Genomic DNA, 18547 nt, shown 5'->3' on the forward strand with positions numbered 1-18547 from the left:
TATTCTGGACCCTTGGGAAGCTGAGATTGTGGAGTACGGGAATGAGGAGTCTACGATGACTAGAGCTACGTGTGGAATAATTATGAAATTGACAGATGTATGCAAATATGTGAACTATAGACAATTAAACTGGTAGTGGAACATACCTGAAGAAAAGCAATTTTGAATCTTGGGGACGATCCACGACGCCCTGAGGCTTAGATATTTCTTTTTGCATTTCCCTGCCTGGTTAGAATCTCCTATGACTTGAACCTTGACGTTGACCAATAGGATAACAGAACGCTCTGACACATTGATTAACTCACAGTTGAAGGTATGTTAGCTTGCTTCATGTACGCAATGTAAATCAATGAGTAACTGGGTTTCCTTCATTAAACCCAGGAACGGCTCCACAATCGCTTTTTCTTCCTTTTCTTCTTCGTATCTGAGCAAAAGACCGCTAGCATCACACACAGCGCTGCAGTAGCCATGGTGACCTGTGAACTCGTGCAGGGTCGTGGTCAATGATTGGTCGGGGTCATACTTACTTGTAGTGTTGCCGACAAGAATATACCACTGTAAGTGTTTAACTCGGTGACCATCATGAAAGACAAAAGCACACAGGTAGAGTTCTGTAGCGTGTCATCTCTGAGCTCTCATTAATGCTACACGCCGCCATTCGGGCCTGAAACATCCACAGCAGCTGCGCCGAGCCTTCGTCCTTCGTCCTTCGCCGCCGCTGTCTTACTTTTTGCTCGACCTGTGATGTGATGGGATGCAGACTCCCCACTGCTCTGCACTCACAAGTGTATCCTTATCTCCCCCACTTCCCGGGTGATAGCACAGTCTGATAACGACAACAGTCACTGCTTCGTCTGATTGATTAACCAGTGACCTCTCACCCCCTACGGGACATTTTAATTGGCTGATGTATAATGAGCAGGCTTCCCTGAAGAAGAGCTGTTTTAAGGCCAGAGCGGATGAAGGGGTGACGCTGGAAGGGGGCAATCTAATTAGCTGATTTAACTGATAACACCTGAGGCAGCGTGGTGTGTGAGAGTGTGTTAGAGTGTGTGTGTGTGTGTGTGTCCCATTGCAGTGTTATGTTAGGATAATTTATAGTTTAAATGACTCGGCTAAGTTTGCTTGTACACTTGGAAACAGAGTGGTTGAATCTCTGCTACTGTGTGTTTCTTGTTTGTGTGTGTGTGGGGGGGATTGTAAATAAATGAGATTCCGGGAGGTTATAAGTTATGATGAGTAGATCAATGCAACATCTTAATGCTGTAAGCTGCAGGCTTTAGGGTACTGCATTCTTACCGTATATTGCATTCAAATGTCCAATAACAATAATCAGATGGTCCAGTTCTGGACATTTGGCATTAAAGGTAAATATTTACATCTTTACCATCTTTTTTTTATTGATTTCATTCCTGCCTGGTAATTAACATACTCTATTTTTTGAAATGATTGAGAAAGCACATGTATTCATTGTTGATCGTGGTGAATGTTTACACGAGTGGTTTGAAGATGGTAGAAAATAGTAGAGAGCAGGCGTTCATGTCCATTTTCTCTTCTCTATGGGCAGTTTGAGTGATCTGTTCTGTATCTGCTATTTAACCTGTTGAGTGTCATGTTTTCTCTTGTTGAATTATCCCTTTAACAAACACAACAAGTTAGGAATAGACTTTCTAACAAACTGTGACAGTTATGACAACATGACATGCACAAGAATAGTCAACACTTCTCATCAAACCCACGGTTATTTCTTTCTTGACTGCGTCATCTCAAACGAAAACAAGCTATATTTCTTTTATATTGTTTTTTTAATGAACATTTGTCAGACATCAAGATTCAGCTTGACATCTTTTGAAACATCTTGAACAATGTTTCATCTAGTATGTATACAAAATATGAGCGAAGAAGCCGAGTTGACATGTACAGTATCAACCTTAACTCCCACAAACACCTACTGAACATGTCATTAGCAGGTAATTTCATCTGTGTGGACCTGGAACTCACTCAGTGTTTTACACATCTGTATTATTATTTACAGTAAACTCTGACCTTGTGTATCTGTTATGATAAAATATGTGGTATTTATAGCTGTATTTGTATATATAGTTTAACCGTGGTGATGCTTTTTTTCTTTTCTCCTCTGGTTCTGATCTGATCTCTCTTATCGTTAACTTGATGATATTTACAGATAAAAGTGATGAATCAAACATTACAATAGTTGCTATAGCCAAACTAATATAAAGATTAATGATTCAGCTCTAATTTTGACCAGAATGTACCGCGAGCGTCAGCATATTATTTGCAATTATCGACCAATAAGGGGTTAATATTTAATTCAATTAGTAGTTAAATTGTCCAGGTAATTAATTGTCCTTTTTTCCCCCCTTTTTCTCATCTCCCTCTCCCATGGTGCACATTTTCTATTGTCCTCCTTGTCCGTATTTTGCATTGTGCCTCTCTCCTCACACTGAAAGACTGTGAGGAGAATGTACCGACAGAGGAGCCACGTAAGTTCATGGATAGCTCAGTGTGTGGCCGTGTTTGTGTATTTCTTGTGCTCGTGGGTTGTACCGCAGGTGTGCATGTTTGTGGACGGGGGCTAAGAGTCTTTTCTGTGTGAGCTCCCAGCGCCACGTAGGATCTTCCCTGAAAAGAAGCGCGAGCCCAGGAGGAAAAGTAGAAATACCTTTCCAGTGGATTAAACCTCCTCTCCTCTCCTCTCCTCTCCTCTCCTCTCCTCTCCTCTCCTCTCCTCTCCTCTCCTCTCCTCTCCTCTCCTCTCCTCTCCTCTCCTCTCCTCTCCTCTCCTCTCCTCTCCTCTCCTCTCCTCATCTCTCTTTCCTTTTCTTCTCTTCTCTCCTCATACACCATAATTACAGCACCAGACAATTACCCAGCATACTCCTGGGATGCACATTTTGTTCTCTTAATCTGGTGTTTTAAATAATTAAAAACCAACCATGAACTCCTTTTTTTGTGAGTGTGGCTCAAGAGGGTTGTGTATAGTGTGCACATATCTGTGTAAGTGTGTGTGTGTGTATCTTCCTTCCTATTGGTTGATTGTTTTGCTGGTTATAATAATCCTGAATCGCATGATGTGTTTCCAGTCAACCAGTCGCACCGTCACGAACCCACCCACCTTTGCTCCATGTGACCCAGAGTAGATTTACCTTCACCAATAACCTAAATACTGTTGTGCGCAGTATTTGTGTTTATGGAGCAGCCGTGGTTCACCCATACTTTAACTCCCAGTGGTGTGATCACAAACACTCCACCATAATCCCCTTCTCCATGCTTTTCTAGCAGCATGACATCCAGTCATGGTGGACTATGTCATTGTTCACCAAGAAAAAAAACCCAAACAAACACACAAAAAAAGGGAGCAGATGTTTCACACGTTTGTGGGCGAATCTTAAACAGCTGACACCTTAAAAAAAAAAGAGAACAGTCACACAGCTAAATGAATAAATAAAATCCATCTGGACGATCTCTACATACCATTTCACTTCCTTTCTTTGTGTTGTCCCCAGACACTGAATAAAAAAACGGATATCTAAATCTCATATAATCTTGCTGTAAATGAATTTTTGTATATCGTATATAATGCATGTCAGCAGCACTCCAGGTGCATGCATATGCGTAAATCTCGTCTTTGTGTGTTGATAATAATTCAGTATTTTCTGTCTTTATCAGCCAAAAAGCACGAGGAGGATCTGGAGGATAAGAAATCCATAAAGAAGAGAATTAAAGAGCTCAAGGTGCTCGATCCCAAGATTGCACAGAATCTATGTAAGTATTTGTTTCCTCTCAGCCCACTCCTACTCCTCCCCGAGGACTGGGTTTATGTGCACATCCTCGTGTTTTGATGCTCATGTGCACAGGACCTCGCCTCACTTTTAACCCCTCAGCTCACTCAAATTACATAAAGTAACCTAAAGGAAGAAGAAGGAGAAGGTGGACAGCCAAGGAGTTGCACCTTCTCCTGCTGCTATAGCAATTAAAGAGACACAACACTAACCGTGCACTTGGCCGCTGTTATCTGTGACTCATGTCTTCATACACATACACACACACACACTGAGAAGATTAACGATGTTAAGCCTCCATTAAGGGAAGAAGAAACAGGAGGAAAAAATGCTTCTGTGCATGATCACATTCATCTGTCTGTCTGTCTCGTCCTCTCTCCCTGTCTCTCTCTTTCTCACTCACACTGACTCGTGCATGCTTGGTTTATAATGACCGTTTTAAAAGGACTCAGCATTAATGAGGAACCAGCTGATCTCTTAAGCACTCCCAGATCTTAGTACCTCATTGGCTTATATCAAGGGGAGCTGTGACCTTTGTTTCATGGATTAAAAAGAAAATGAGACTAATCAGCCCAGTAACAGTGATAAATCATGCAGCGGAAATTATAGAGCGGGAATGAGGCGAGACGAAAAGTCGGCGGTTTGTGTTTCACCGTAGGAGGTAAAGGGTCTGAGCTTTGATGGAGAACGAGAGTATGTATGATGCCGTTCCACTGCAAATGCATTCGGTTTCTTTCTGTCCTTTTAGCACTTAACAGAGCTCACATTTAACAAGAAGAGGAAACCAATTATTCAGTCAGACCTCTAACGAATGTATGCCGTTATTTTTATCTTCTGACTCCACAAACTTTGAACTTTGAAGTCGCCTCAGTAATTGTTCCTACCAGTGCATCTTATTGGTCCGTTTGCTACGTATGGTGATGCACTGTAAAAAAAAAAAACAAGAAAATCTGTCTAATGTGACTGGAAAGCAAAGTGCAAGAAAGTTTCATCATCATTATTTGTTACTATATATCACAGGATGTAGATACTATGTGCAACTCCAGACCTCCACACTCTCCTGAATACAAAGATATGAAATGATAATCAAGTCGTTATATTCTACCTTCAGATTTTTCCCCCAATAATCTTTAGATTTTGCATCATGCGGCTCCTACAACAGTCACACATCTTTTACTGTCAGGTCTTTTTTTTTTCTTTCTTTCTTTCTGTCTGATCCACTGGTTAGACTAATGACTTATCCTGACAAGGAATTTGCCACTCAGTCCCTGGTGGTAACACTCTTGCTTGAGGATCTCATGCTTGCTCAACCACTGTAATTTCTTAAATCACTTTTTCTAAAACAGTTTTATGTCTGGGTAACTTATGTATTTATGTATCTAATTTTATTTCTCCTCAGCTCCGACTCTCAGTACCCTATCCTCGAACTGTTCCTCTTTTTTTTTTTTTTTTTTTTTTAAATCTTACATCATTTTCTTTTCTTTTATGATTGCTGTTATTAAATTCCATGACAAACTTACATCATTACTTGTCTTTTTTGATTTTATTTATATATTTACCACAGCAATTGTTGCATCTTCTGCTTGTTTTGTTTTGTTTTTTTTAGCCATCTTCCTGGGCTCCTTCCGTATGCCTTATAAGGAAATCCGTCGCATGATAGTGGAGGTGGATGAAGAGCAGCTCACTGAACCTATGATCCAGGTAAAGCAAAAATATTTAGAGCTTCTGATACATATTTGACATTAGCAGACGTCGAACTGACCTGCCTACCTCTTGTGTCCATGTACAGAAGAAATATTGGAAATATGCTGAATTTAAAATGTGCCGGTGTTTTTACTGCCAGTCAGTTGCTCAGTCTTCAACTCCTCTCTGTTGCCTTGATTAGTTGTCTACCTTGAAATGCCATATAGTCTGTCTCTGTGGCTGAAGTACCGGGCATCTGTGAAGCTAACGGCACAACAACTGTTGAGTCTGTCTGTCTTTCTCTCTTATCAAACTTACATCACTCTTTTTTAATCGCTTTTTATGAGAGAGGTCTGCTGCTGCTACTTGTAGCTGATTCCAGGCTTCTTGTCTTTCCCTGTCAGTCGTTCTTTATCTGCCTGTCTGTACTTGTTGACTGAAGAGGTTTCCGCTTCCTGTTTTCTTGTTGAGAAATTAGCTACACTCTTTGACTTTATTATATACCACATGAAAATATGTTTAACATGCCCATGCTTGGTATCTTTTCAGCACAACAATGAGCCGATAATATTTTTTTCACTTTAACCTACTTTATTAACACATTTGGGCCCAAAAATACACAGAAATCATCAGATCCAAATTGAAAAAATATGCTCCCCCGATCCACGTCTCTGGTATATTCATCACGTATAGTATCAGCTGATTCGATTTTTTTTTTACGGCGATTTAAAGACGTCATGTGATCTGATTAGTCCTGAAGAGGTTTCTGCTTCTTGTTTTCCTCGGGTCTGAACTTTGTAATTGTTTTACTTTAGAGTTTAAAGCTGAACCTAAAGTGGCTTCAGAAAGTGTTGGGACCCCTGCACTTTATTGTGTTATAGAGGAGTTAGTTTTAAGCACGTTGTTACGTTAAATTACATAACAAATCAAATGTGAAATCAAAAAAAACCAAAACCCCTAATTTACAAAAGTATCCAGACCCTTCATTTAGTACTTTGCAGGAGCCCCTCTGGCAGAAATTACAGCTTTGAGTCTCGACAAGCTTCGCTCACCTGGATTCGGGCAGTTTATCCCATTATTCCGGACAGATCCTCCGCAGCTCTGCCAGACTTGATGGGAAGTGTCTGTGACCTCTCATCTTCGGGTCACTCGACAGATTTTCCATGGGTTTTAAGTCTGGGATTGGATCGGTCCACTCAAAGGTAGCCAGAGCCGTCCCACTGTTTCCTTGGCTGCTTGCCTCGGCTCTTTGTCGTGTTGAAAAGTGAAGTGTCGCCCCGGTCTCCCTTGTCACTGGGACTCAGGACTCGCGGCCGTAGCGTGACGCTGCCACCGCCACACTTCACCATAGGGATGATAATAGCCAGATGGTGAACAGCGCCTGGTGTCTGTGTGCCAGACTCAGTGTTTTGGGAGCTCTGTTTTAAAGATTCAATTTTTTTTTTATCCTTTATCAAACCAGAGCATCATTTTTTTTTTCTAATTTCCTTTTAAATGCATAAATATATTTCTGGCCTGACTCGAACAGAACGTTTTTATGGAGGTTTTGAGCCCTGACAACGAAATGCCCTACTAACCTCTGTCTCCGGCTCGACCCAGGGGAGAGTTAACAACAACAACTGGTCAGTAGACCGCAGGCTACTAACAGGAGTGGAAGGACAGGGAAGGTCAGCTGTGTAGGATTGGGCAAACGAGCAAGGAAACTTTAAAATCAATTCTGAAGGACACAGGTAACCAGTGCGGGGAGGCTGGAGCGCCTGAGATGTGCTCCAATTTTCTAGTTTTTTGTCAGGACCTTGGCAGCCACATTTTTGTACAAAACTGTGGAGTGACCTTAAGGGCATTTCAGGAAATAGGAAGAACAGCCTTAAATGGCTCAGAGTGTACAGTCAAATTTAAATCATCGTCTACACGTCCCCAGAAATGTGAAGAGTTGATGGCTTCGAATTTGTGCTCCACATGTTGAGGAAGTGCATTTAAGGACTTTGGCTTGTTTTACTGATGATTAATTGGTGTGTGTGTGTTTGTGTGTGCATGTTTCGAATGTGTGTGCACATTAAGCTGAGCCGAAAAACAAATGAGCGAAAACAAATGTGAGCTACGGATGTACATTTTAAAGAATTCAAGCGATCAATAAATTGTTAATTAACAACACGCGAATAATTAATGGTCATTAAGGCAAATTCCATTATAGCGCATCAATAAAAACACAAGTAATGGAAGTGGCAATATTTGTCCGGACTCCAAGCATCAGGAGCAGATTTTCAACCCAATTTAAATGCATTAGACCAATATATTTACCACACAGTGGAGCTATTTGTCTAGATGGCTTTTACATTCAAATGAGAAAGCAACAAAATCAATGTGGCTTAAATATTTCACCGTTTATTCCATTTGGTTGTCTCAAGATAAACTTCAAGTTCAGTTGTCTGTGTCCATATACATTTATAAAACGCCGGGCTTTAGTGCTAAAGTGATAGTCAAAGACTTTGATTTGATTGGAGTTGGAAAACTTTAGAAGTGAAAGCCACCGACAGCGACGAAACTCAGAACAAATAGAACAGCAGTCGGTTGAATTTCTAAACAATCGCTCCACAAAGAACGATCGTCCAGGGGCTCACTCACTCTGAATTATATAAAAAAGAAACAACACAACACTACATTGTTGTTGAACTCTAGATGTAGCCCCCCGCCCTCAAGGATAAACCGTTTAATTAAACCTGATTACGTTCATTTTGGTCTCATGTTCTGTACAAGGTTAAGAAACGGAAGCATGAAAACGCAGAGGATATACAGTAAGGTTCTAACCAAGTACAATTAGTACAGTCTAATTAAATATGTCAGTCATTAAGAATTTATCACCACAAGGTTCTTCCTGAATAAATGTGCAGCGGTTGCTTTCTGTACTCGTCTTTCCTCTGTGCCGCCACTCACACTTCTTCTTCCCCCTCTCTCTCCTCTTTTGTAGAACCTTGTAAAGCATCTGCCGGAGCAGGAGCAGCTCAACGCCTTGGCCAAGTACAAAAACGAGTACGCAAATTTGTCGGAGCCCGAGCAGTTTGGGGTTGTGGTGAGTTCACATAATCGCACACAAACATGCACACAGAAGTGTCGCCTCCACCACCAGCTGATTGTAGCTCAAACAACACACACACACACACAAATCTTTTTCCTGTGTTGTAGTGCTTCTGTAGGATGGATGGAAAACCTCTGACATTTTCTATTTTCTATCAGCTAACTTGAAATTCTATTTACGATGAATGCAGTCAGTTCACAGAACATAAATATGCATAGTTTTATAAAGCTGCTTATCTTAACGTTGTAGTAATGTAAACTTTTCTTGTATTTGCATCATATCTTTCCCTCAGCGTCTCTTCTTCTCCTTCAACATGCAACACACACACACACATACAAATGGACCACTTTCATATGAATATCCTAATCCTGAGCTTTTTAAAATTCTATCTTTTTAAGCCTTAAGAGGAGAGACAGGACACCTGTGGACTCCCGTGCTAATTTATGCACATTAAAGAGCAGCAGTGCTGCCTAATTATGTCTGCATCGTTTTCTTAAATACTTTTCAAAAGAGGTTTATTCAGAATTATGCATGAGGAGTGTAGCACTTCTTGTGTATTTTGTGATTCTGCCTAGTAACTAAGTTACTGACAAAACATGCCATAATCTGCTTTTACCCCGTGCACCCACCTGTTTGTAATCACCCATGAAAGAGAGTCTTATCGTTGAATGAAAATGCAGGGACTGCATAGTTGAGGTGAGGTGGGGTGGGGGTGGGGGAGGGTTGAGCACAAGCAAGCTCAGCTGTTGCATACAGTATAGTTCATCAGGGAGACATAGAACAAAGAGGAACGTGCTTATATAATGTTGTGCTGCTGCTGCTCAGGAGGCCTGTGTGAGCTTCACCTATCACAAGAGCTCATGTTCAAAGGGAATTCTTAATTTACCGTTAAGCAAACACATGCATTTTTATCTTTTTTTTATTTTGCCAATATCCTCCATTCTCACACTTGGTTTGAACTCCACCTTGTCGGTGTTGTTAACAATAAAGTAGACCTGATCACGGTGAAATAAAAATCCGTACTTGACACAAAGCCATTACAGTCACTGAGAGTTTCTTTAATGCAGCGACATGAATAAGTAAAGTGTTCTTTGTTTGAAGAAGTGAAAGGAGAAAAAAAGCTCCCCTTATTCCAATTATATTCATTTCCATGCATCCCCATGTAATTAGATGTCATAATGAGTTTAACAGTCAACTTCACAAGGGGAGGCTACAGTAGCTTTTATTACTGTACATCAGTTCAGCTTTCTGACTTAAAGACTTCATTTCCTTCTGTGAATTACTGCATTTACCAGCAGCATGTGCAGCTACTGTACCGGCCACACACATAGTGGCTCGTTCATTTAGGATTTAAATTGTTGTTAATTTGGCAAATTATTTACTCAACATTAATTTCTACATTTTGTGTTTGTGCTGATTTGATTTAAAGAATCCATTAGAAACGAGATGGTTCATCGGAAGAGGCTTATCCTACTGATAAAGCGATATTATTTGTTTTACACTGTATCGTGCATAAGTTTGAAATATACAGTTCTTACATCTGCAATATGTCAACACTTTACCACCTCACTGAACTTTGCTACTTTTCCATTACTCCGTCTTTCTAATCCATTTTGTCGTGTTGTTTTTTTGTGTTGAATCTCCTCCATCAAGTAAACACAGCCTTTCACAGTCTTTCTCATTTTTTTGCCCAACGCCCGTCGTCGTAGCCTTCTTGGAAACAGCTGCACACATTCACCGGGAAGGCGCCGTGGTGCATTTGCTTCCTTTCTTCTTCCCCTGATTATTATCTCCTTAATACAATATCCTTTTCACACAATTTACCCCATCATGACGCATTTCAGCTTTCAGTGTGCTTCTTGTGCACCTTGCATTTTCCCCCTCATTTTGTCTTATTCCTCCTCCCTCCTCCTTCCATTCTGCCCTGTTTCCACTCTCTGCTCTCATACAAACACACAGAGAACATGCACTCTCAAACACACACACACACACACACACACACACACACACACACACACACACACACGCTCACTCACTCTCCGACTGAAATAGTCATTTGATAACATTACAGTAGCTATAATTAAACCCTTGATGGAGGACATCAAACCGCACAGCCAGCTGTTGTGTGAAACAGACAATTGGAACCTGCGCCCTCCCCCTCCACCCCACACACATACACAATCACTGCTGTGGCCAGGCTCTGGGCCCAATGCAATATTTTCCAATTTTCTCTAATTGTGTGAGAGTGGTAATCCAAGGCAGCCTATTGTATATTCCACCCCCTCCGCTGCCTGCCCTATATGGACACTAACTCCACAATTAACTTACCAGACCTGGGTCCCAAATCAAATCACTGCCAGCATCTATTACTACTGCCTAGCAACACTTTCCAGCATGCTGGTTGCATAAATGTCTTTTAAATTAGATTGGCTGGATGTGAGAGTGTGCCAAAAGTGTGATTGTAGTTACTTAAAGTTTGACTATGTTCTTTGACTTTCTTCTTATATTTGACACACTTTTCCCTTTGCTCTTGTTTTCTCCCCTCCTCTCCCTGCTTCATCTTTTATCATTATTCTTTCCACCTTTTGTGCTTCTGTGTTTCTTCCTCCTCCTTTACCGCTGTTTCCCCCCGTCTCTCTCCTAGATGAGCAGTGTGAATCGGCTGCGTCCTCGCCTCAGCCACATCCTCTTCCGCCTGCAGTTTGAGGAGCAGGTAAACAACCTGCGTCCAGATATCCTGGCTGTAAATGCCGCCTGTGATGAGGTCAGGAAGAGCGGCTCCTTTGGCCGGTTGCTGGAGCTGGTGCTGCTGCTGGGGAATTACATGAACGCAGGCTCTCGAAACGCGCAGTCTTTCGGCTTCGACCTCAGTTCCCTCTGCAAGGTGAGAGCAAAATGCTGAACTTCTCATCAGCTGTTCACACACACAGACACACACACACAGTACAGGATGTAGAGGCCGTCATCCATCCGTTGGCAGTGGTTCAACTAAAATAATATAGGGAAATCAAACAAGGCTCATACGATTTACTTTTTCTACTTATCTTATACAGTTTACAGTTGAATTGTAGTGACCATAATCAAAAAATACACAATGTAAATCTAAATTTAATATGAACACCACATACAAAATGTATTGAAGCATGTCTGCCATATTCTTGGTTCGCATGCCCCCAAAAGTTAAAATTGTCACATGCATTGTGGATACTATTTTGTGCATGTGCAAATCCTGATGCACAACTATCTGTAGTGTTTAGACTTAAAGTGAAACTCTGCAAGATTTGCACCACAATTGAACAGCTTCGGAGTAATTGTAATGATTAAATTACTTGTTACAGGGAGAATGGAGGCTCTCTGCCTTCCACCCGGAGTCTCTTGGCCAAAAAACAACTTTGCAGAATCAGAGCCTCCTAGGGATGGGTCCCGATTTCTGTACTTTTATTAATACTGACCGAATTCCCACCAAAGTACTGAGTATCGATTCACGTGAAGTCAAACGGTACCACATTTCGGTACCTGAACGCATACGTGTCAGCAAAAGTAGATACAGCCAATGGGAGTGTCTGTCTGACGTGAATAGTGAAAATTCTGAATTTTCAAATTTTTTTTAATGGACAAAATAACTTTAATTACTACACACACACAAAAAGTACCGAAACAGGTGTTGTTGTACATGGAGAATCGGTACCGTATCAATTCAAATGTGAAAGGTACTCATCCATCCCTAGATCCTCCGGCCCGGTGTCCCAGGTCTCGTCTCGCCTGAAACATGGACTGCTTTACCGCACTACGACACAAACACGCCCGATAATCCGTAATCTCTTGTTAACGTTACCCACCTCGGTAGACACGGCTTCATGGATTGCCTTCTTACTGGCTTCGGTGAAAACAAATGCACAAAATATACTGTATGCTCTCTGAAACTGTAGGAGGAGCTCTGAGCAGAAAAAAAAACGACCAGAACAGCGAAAAAGCATCCAGACTTGCATAGTTCCCCTTAAATTGCAGAATGATTGTCGTGTGTAAGGTTTGTGTGTGTTGTGCAGCATTATCATATCTGTGAATATCTACACCTGTTTATCTCTTTGCATGTAACATATTTTTTTTGTCGCCTTGCCTGAGACCTGTCAGTGACTGATCTGAAGTGGCTGCTCTGATGAGACAAAGTGTTTCATTTGATTGAACTCGATCAGGCCCAACAAGACAGTTTTTTTTTTCTTTTTTCTCTCCCGCTCTCTATCTGCTGACATCTATCAAAGCAGCCAAACTCAGGGAATACTTTGTTCTCTACTCTCCTGCACAGAATAGATAACTCAGGTTATGGCTACTATCCCCCTTTGAAAGTTCACACACACACACACACACACACACACACACACACACACACACACACACACACACACACACACACACACACACACACACACACACACACACACACACACACACACTGCATGACTGGCCAGGCTTAGTGGGGCAGAGACACAACACATGCCCATCATACCTGTAGCGTTTATATGGCATGAAGACAGAACAGTGGGATTCCCGTGTACGATAGCCATGGCGACAGAGAACAGAGTGTGAACCTGGAGGAGGAGGCTCCTCCAGTGGTTACACTTACAGCTGGGAGCACACGCACTGCAGTTTCCACAGTAACAACCACTGCAGCCATTCATCACTGCCACATCTCTGCCCTGTTAGACTTGGGTGCTTATGTTCATATAAACACTAATGCACGCCAGAACACAAACATTTTATTCGCTGCATTAACTTGACAGTAAAATAATCAGTTCATAAAAATATCAAGAAATAGTTTTTTTTTTTTTCTGTGTGTGTAGTATTTCTATTCCTAATGCTGCTGCTGCTTTCACTGTGGCCTGTTTTTTTGTGCTCAAATGTCGGCGGAGCGAGGTGTGTGAGTCGATGTCAGAGGCAGGACACACTGAGGAAGACATCACCTTCATGCCTGCTCCCGAGTTTGACAACTTAATTCCACAGTACAGAAAAAATTGCACCCAGCCCAACTGGGAAAAAAGCAAAAAAAAAAAAAAAAATGTTTATGTTGTCAGCTATGATTACCATCCATCTAAATTCAGAAAGGGACCTTTTGTGAGTGAGCACTTGAAGCTTTTGAAAAAAAAAAAAAAAATGGGAAAGCAGAAATGAAAAGAGAGATGAGAATGTTTGATTAGAGGAGATAATACAAACATGATTAAACCCAGCGGGGCTGAGTGCACTGCTGTCTACCAATAGATCACCTAGAGAGATACACAGCAACGCACTCCACAGGAGGGATGTGTGGCGGGGGGATACTGAGACACATCTTTGAATTAGACTGTAAAAGAGCGATGATGGAAATTTATCAGAGAAATTGAAAAATTGTTATGTGTGTGTGTGTGTGTGGAGGGGGGGGGAGAGGCTCCGAGTGCAGCGGAGGTCATGACATTGTGAATATGCTTCCACCGAGGAGGAGACACACAATCATCCACAGCTACTGTCAACACTCAGCGTTTTACAAAAAAGCCACTGAGAGGTGTCTATTACAGTGGCTGGATGAGGACAATGACACATGCTCCTTTTGTCACACAACATCCCACAGAAACAATTATAGAACAGAAAAGCTGCTGTTAATTTTCTACTGTGCTATAAAAGATCTTGAAAAGTGATTTGCACAAACAACAGCACACGAATTTGCTCATTTAAAATAGAACCAAACCAAAAGAAAAAGCTACACTGCAGAGCTTTAGCCTGTGACATTTGAAGTAACAAGCACAGTCTGAGGTGCCACTTGGTGCTAATATCCTGTCAGTCTGTCTTTAATTAGCTCTGTTAATCCTATATTGAGACTAAATGAGCTGAAATAACACAAATCATTTTACTGCCAGAGGTCTTTGTATGTAAGTCCATGTGTGTGTGTGTGTGTGTCTGTGTTAATGTGTTGTGTTGTTTGTCTGCAGCTGAAGGACACAAAGTCGGCCGACCAGAAGAGCACGCTGCTCCACTTCCTGGCACAAGTGTGCGAGGAGGATTTCCCAGACGTGGTCAAGTTTGTCGAGGATCTGGAGCATGTGGACCGAGCCAGCAGAGGTAACACACAACATTACCCACAAGTCCTACACACAGAGGGACACAATGGTGGGCAGGGCTGGGTATCGCTACAGATTCTGATTCACAAGGTCCCGATTCGATCCAATATTGATCGATTTAGAGATATTTCAGTTTTAATACCAGTTTTGCCTGGTTATGAAAGATTTTCACAGAACCAATGCTGCAAATTGAGCCAAGATGGAACTCTCTAACCTAGTACATCGTTAAAGATATTAATGTTTACATTATAAATTGACCCGAAAGCAGTGACATTAAAGGGTGACTGCGGTTTTTTACAATCTGGACCTTATTTCTAGCATTGATTATAGGTTAATAGGTCAACCTACAGACCCCGGCTTTATGCTAGAAATAAGGTCCAGATTGTAAAAAAAACAGCAATTACTCTTTAATGCACATTTATCTAACATGACCTAGTCCAGAAGTTGACAGTGCAACTCTTCAGTACAATTGCAAGAACTGCAATTAATGTGAACAATTCAGCAGTGAATGGACACAACAAGATGTAAACAGCATATCAGGAAACGGCAGAGCCCTACATGAAAAGATGGATCTAAGGATTTAATGAATCGATCTTTCAAGTGAAGATTGATATATGAATTGGAAAATCAATTTGAACCCAGCTCTAATGGTGGGAGATGCTACTAGTTCGAGGTCTTACAGAAACACTGCGTCTACCTCTCTGAGCTGATATCACAGTGCGATCACTGCTGTTATTCTGGATTCCTGCTGGTGTCACCTCAGGTTCTTTAGCCTCCTCGCCGCGCAGGGAGCTTCATCCGCCGCCTCTCATATCAACATCCCTTGCAATATTTACCAGCAGGGATTTTCCAAATAGTCCTACAAATGCTAAATTAGTAATCAAATAGTTGGACTGTTCTTTGAGCAAACAAAAGGAATACAGACTCAAAACTACGTCTCTTTTTTTTCTCCCCCCTCTATGTTTTAGAGCTTTGTGTGACAAACAAAAGACTCTTTTGCTTTGAGTTAAAGAGAAAAAAAAGCCTTTTATGTCGTCCTCTGTTCGTGTTGTTGTTTAGACAACTGAGGACATGCTATTAAAACAGAAAACTAAATAACATTTCAGAAACTTTCAACCACTTTGGCCTCTTTTGTTTGACGCTGGTCATTAAGCCGCCTTATCGCTTGACTTAAACATCAGTGATACCGACGTGGTCAATGACAAGTGGAAGGTGATTGGAAAGGTGAGCCTAATGAAAAGATAATGAGCTGTGTGGGTTGTTCGGCTATATGAAGAACTGATATCAGGAACTTAATCACGCTGTAACATTGTGTCATTTCACACACAACACTTCAGCCTTTGAGCTCCATCAAAATAAATTACTTTTACCTGAGACACCGGGTTCAAGATCACAGCACCCACTCACACGCAGCGGTGTTGTCCAGCATGAAAAGGCGATTCAGTCGTCAGCAGAGTAAAGTTCATTTATATTATATTTCATTAATGTTAGAAAAAAAAGATAAACAATAGATTTTATGATGTATTATTGGAGCAGAGATCCAGTCATTAAATGATGTGAGCTTAATGCATAAACAGAGTGTCCTACCTAGGCAATGTTTTCCCATAGACAGAAATGGAACAGTCTTTTTCTGTATTCCTCTGCTTCACTTTGAGCTTCACTCTTACCTTTCTACTTTTGTGGCTCCCTGGGGATTATTCTGGGATTAGATGCTTGTTGATTCTGTAAACACGCATTGTATTTTACCAGCTCGGTGTTTGATCTATGCTACACTCGGCTCATCTGCACTGCCGTTTGATACTAACATTAATCTTCTGCTGTAGCACATCTACATCGACAGAGTTATAAGTTCATTTTTCAGGAGAGTAGGTCGGGGGGGAATGTATCTTAAGCCACCGTGTCGATTCCGAACAGATTGGCTGTTTTTCTCCGTTAATTTGATGCACAAGCTAAACGTGCAAAATGCGGCCGCACGATCTACATCTGGTTGTGTGTATCTGGAGAGTGGTGGGGGTGATGGAGGTCACAGTGAAGTGGGAGAGCCTGGCTGATCAGAGGAGACTGGGGCCATATTGTTTGTTCAGAAGAAACTCCCAGGAGAAGTGGTGAGCAGCGGCCTGTGCACAATGTGTGCGTGTATGTGTGTGTCTGCAACTATATATGCATGTGCGGTCGGTCGTACTGTCACAGCATGTTTATTGCCGCTCCAAAGAAGATTTTTTTTTTTTACCCACTGCTACAGTCCCAGCAGGAGGGAGTGAAGAAAAGAGGGTGAGGAGGAGAAAACATGGTGAGGATGAAACGTGTGACTTTATTGTTTTGACTCCTCCGTGTAAGAACCCCTCCAGGTTCTGTTGGTGCTTTGATAATCTGTTGGATAATGACGCTCCTGTTGAGTGTTTCATTTCTGCCGCCTGTGCTGCTGAGTGTCCACAAGCCCTTGGCCAGGACTCACAGGTACAGGGATGCAATCAATGGAAAAGCTGAATCCTCGGATCCTCTCCTCAGGCTCTGTCCATTTTCCTACTTCATGGACGTCAAGCCGAGTATACGCCGCATTCACGTGTTAGACGGAGTCCTCTTTTTCCCATCACTGTCTTCCTCTCCGTTTTTGTGCCATTAGATGCAAACACTAAGTGTGTCATCTCTCCATATCTAGTGTTCAGACACACAAATCCCATTTCGTCTTTGTAAACCATGCTCTTGAGTGACTTCCTTTTCATCTGGTCTGACAGCCATTTGGGAGGCCTGAAGACACGCTAAAAGGCTGCATTACATTCATAGACATTCACCAAAGAGCTTACTTGAGCATGAAAACAAGGTTGGATAGAGGTAGCAGTAATGACTTGTGCTTCTGTTGAGAAGCCGCTGTCTTTTGACTGTGTGTAACACAGCCCCTCGTTTCCCCCGTTGCCAATCTCGCCTCTCATGGAAGCAAAAACTGCAGCTTAGTTCAGGGCTCTTTTGTGTCTGCCTTCTTATTCCTGCTCCCCTCTCTTCATTTTCAGCAGCACTACAGTCATCATTTTCTCCTGACATGGAGGAGCGGTCCTTGTGTACTGCTCCTCTCTGGCATTTTCTGTCTCTCTCTGTCTGCCTGGTGGCCTGTCTGTCTCTCTGTCTGTCTGTCTGTTTTTTTTCGGTTATCAATCTCACTCTCTGTCCCTTTTCTGTCATATTTCTGTTCCTTTGTCCCTCATCACAAACACATGTACAATACATGTCAGTCTCTGGCACTTGGTGCTGAATTCATGGTGAAAACATGGAGGCTTTCAGGGACCAGCCACTTAACCAGGCTGGTACAGCTTGTACCCAGTCAGTGCTTCCAACCTGGGGCTCTACTTTCCTAATATTTTAGGTCTAAAAGAAGGAATCTGAAGATTTTCTTTTTAATGTCTCCTGTTTTGCAGTAGTTCTGTCTGCATCCCTGCATCGCCACGGCAGCGATGAATGGGAGTGGCCCGATCAGATGGCTTGTTTATTTTGTTAATAAAAAGTATTGCAAAGTCTCGCATGAACTCGTAAAGTCTCGCATGAGAGTCTAGTTATGTTTACAGGTCGTCTGAAGCTCCTGTTTGGTTTATCAACAAAGGAGTATCAACTCAAAGGCACAACCTTTTCGTAGCAGTCAGAGTAAGTCTGGATATTGTTTATTGTGCCTAAACATACTGAGCCGTCAACTTGACTCTTGCGCGAGACTTGGTATCACAGCTCCGTTTACAAACATTTTGCCTTTCTGAAAGTGAACAAATCCCTTGACGTATGTTTGAATCGCCATCTGACACTCTCAGTGGAAAGAAAATGTGGTTTTGTGGGATGTAAACAGTAGGGCTGACCCGATTATCAAGCTTCGACGGCCGGGGGGGTGCGCGATTGTAACGTCTCTTGTTTAATGTAAC

The 18547-nt window shown here is 41.9% G+C and overlaps 1 protein-coding gene across 1 annotated transcript in view; it reads left to right on the forward strand.

Annotated features, from left to right (window-relative positions):
- The window catches only part of LOC311002791 (protein diaphanous homolog 3-like), a gene marked incomplete at both ends in the record, with an annotated part of 172175 nt that overhangs the window by 67766 nt on the left and 85862 nt on the right, over window positions 1–18547 (forward strand). Inside the window, 6 exon segments of the mRNA XM_083994299.1 lie at window positions 2463–2504; window positions 3691–3786; window positions 5410–5504; window positions 8455–8556; window positions 11207–11446; window positions 14520–14649. Of these exon segments, the coding sequence (XP_083850425.1) occupies window positions 2463–2504; window positions 3691–3786; window positions 5410–5504; window positions 8455–8556; window positions 11207–11446; window positions 14520–14649 (705 nt within the window).

Source organism: Trachurus trachurus, assembly GCF_905171665.1.
Source record: "Trachurus trachurus genome assembly, chromosome: 3".
Classification (NCBI taxonomy): Eukaryota; Metazoa; Chordata; class Actinopteri; order Carangiformes; family Carangidae; genus Trachurus; species Trachurus trachurus.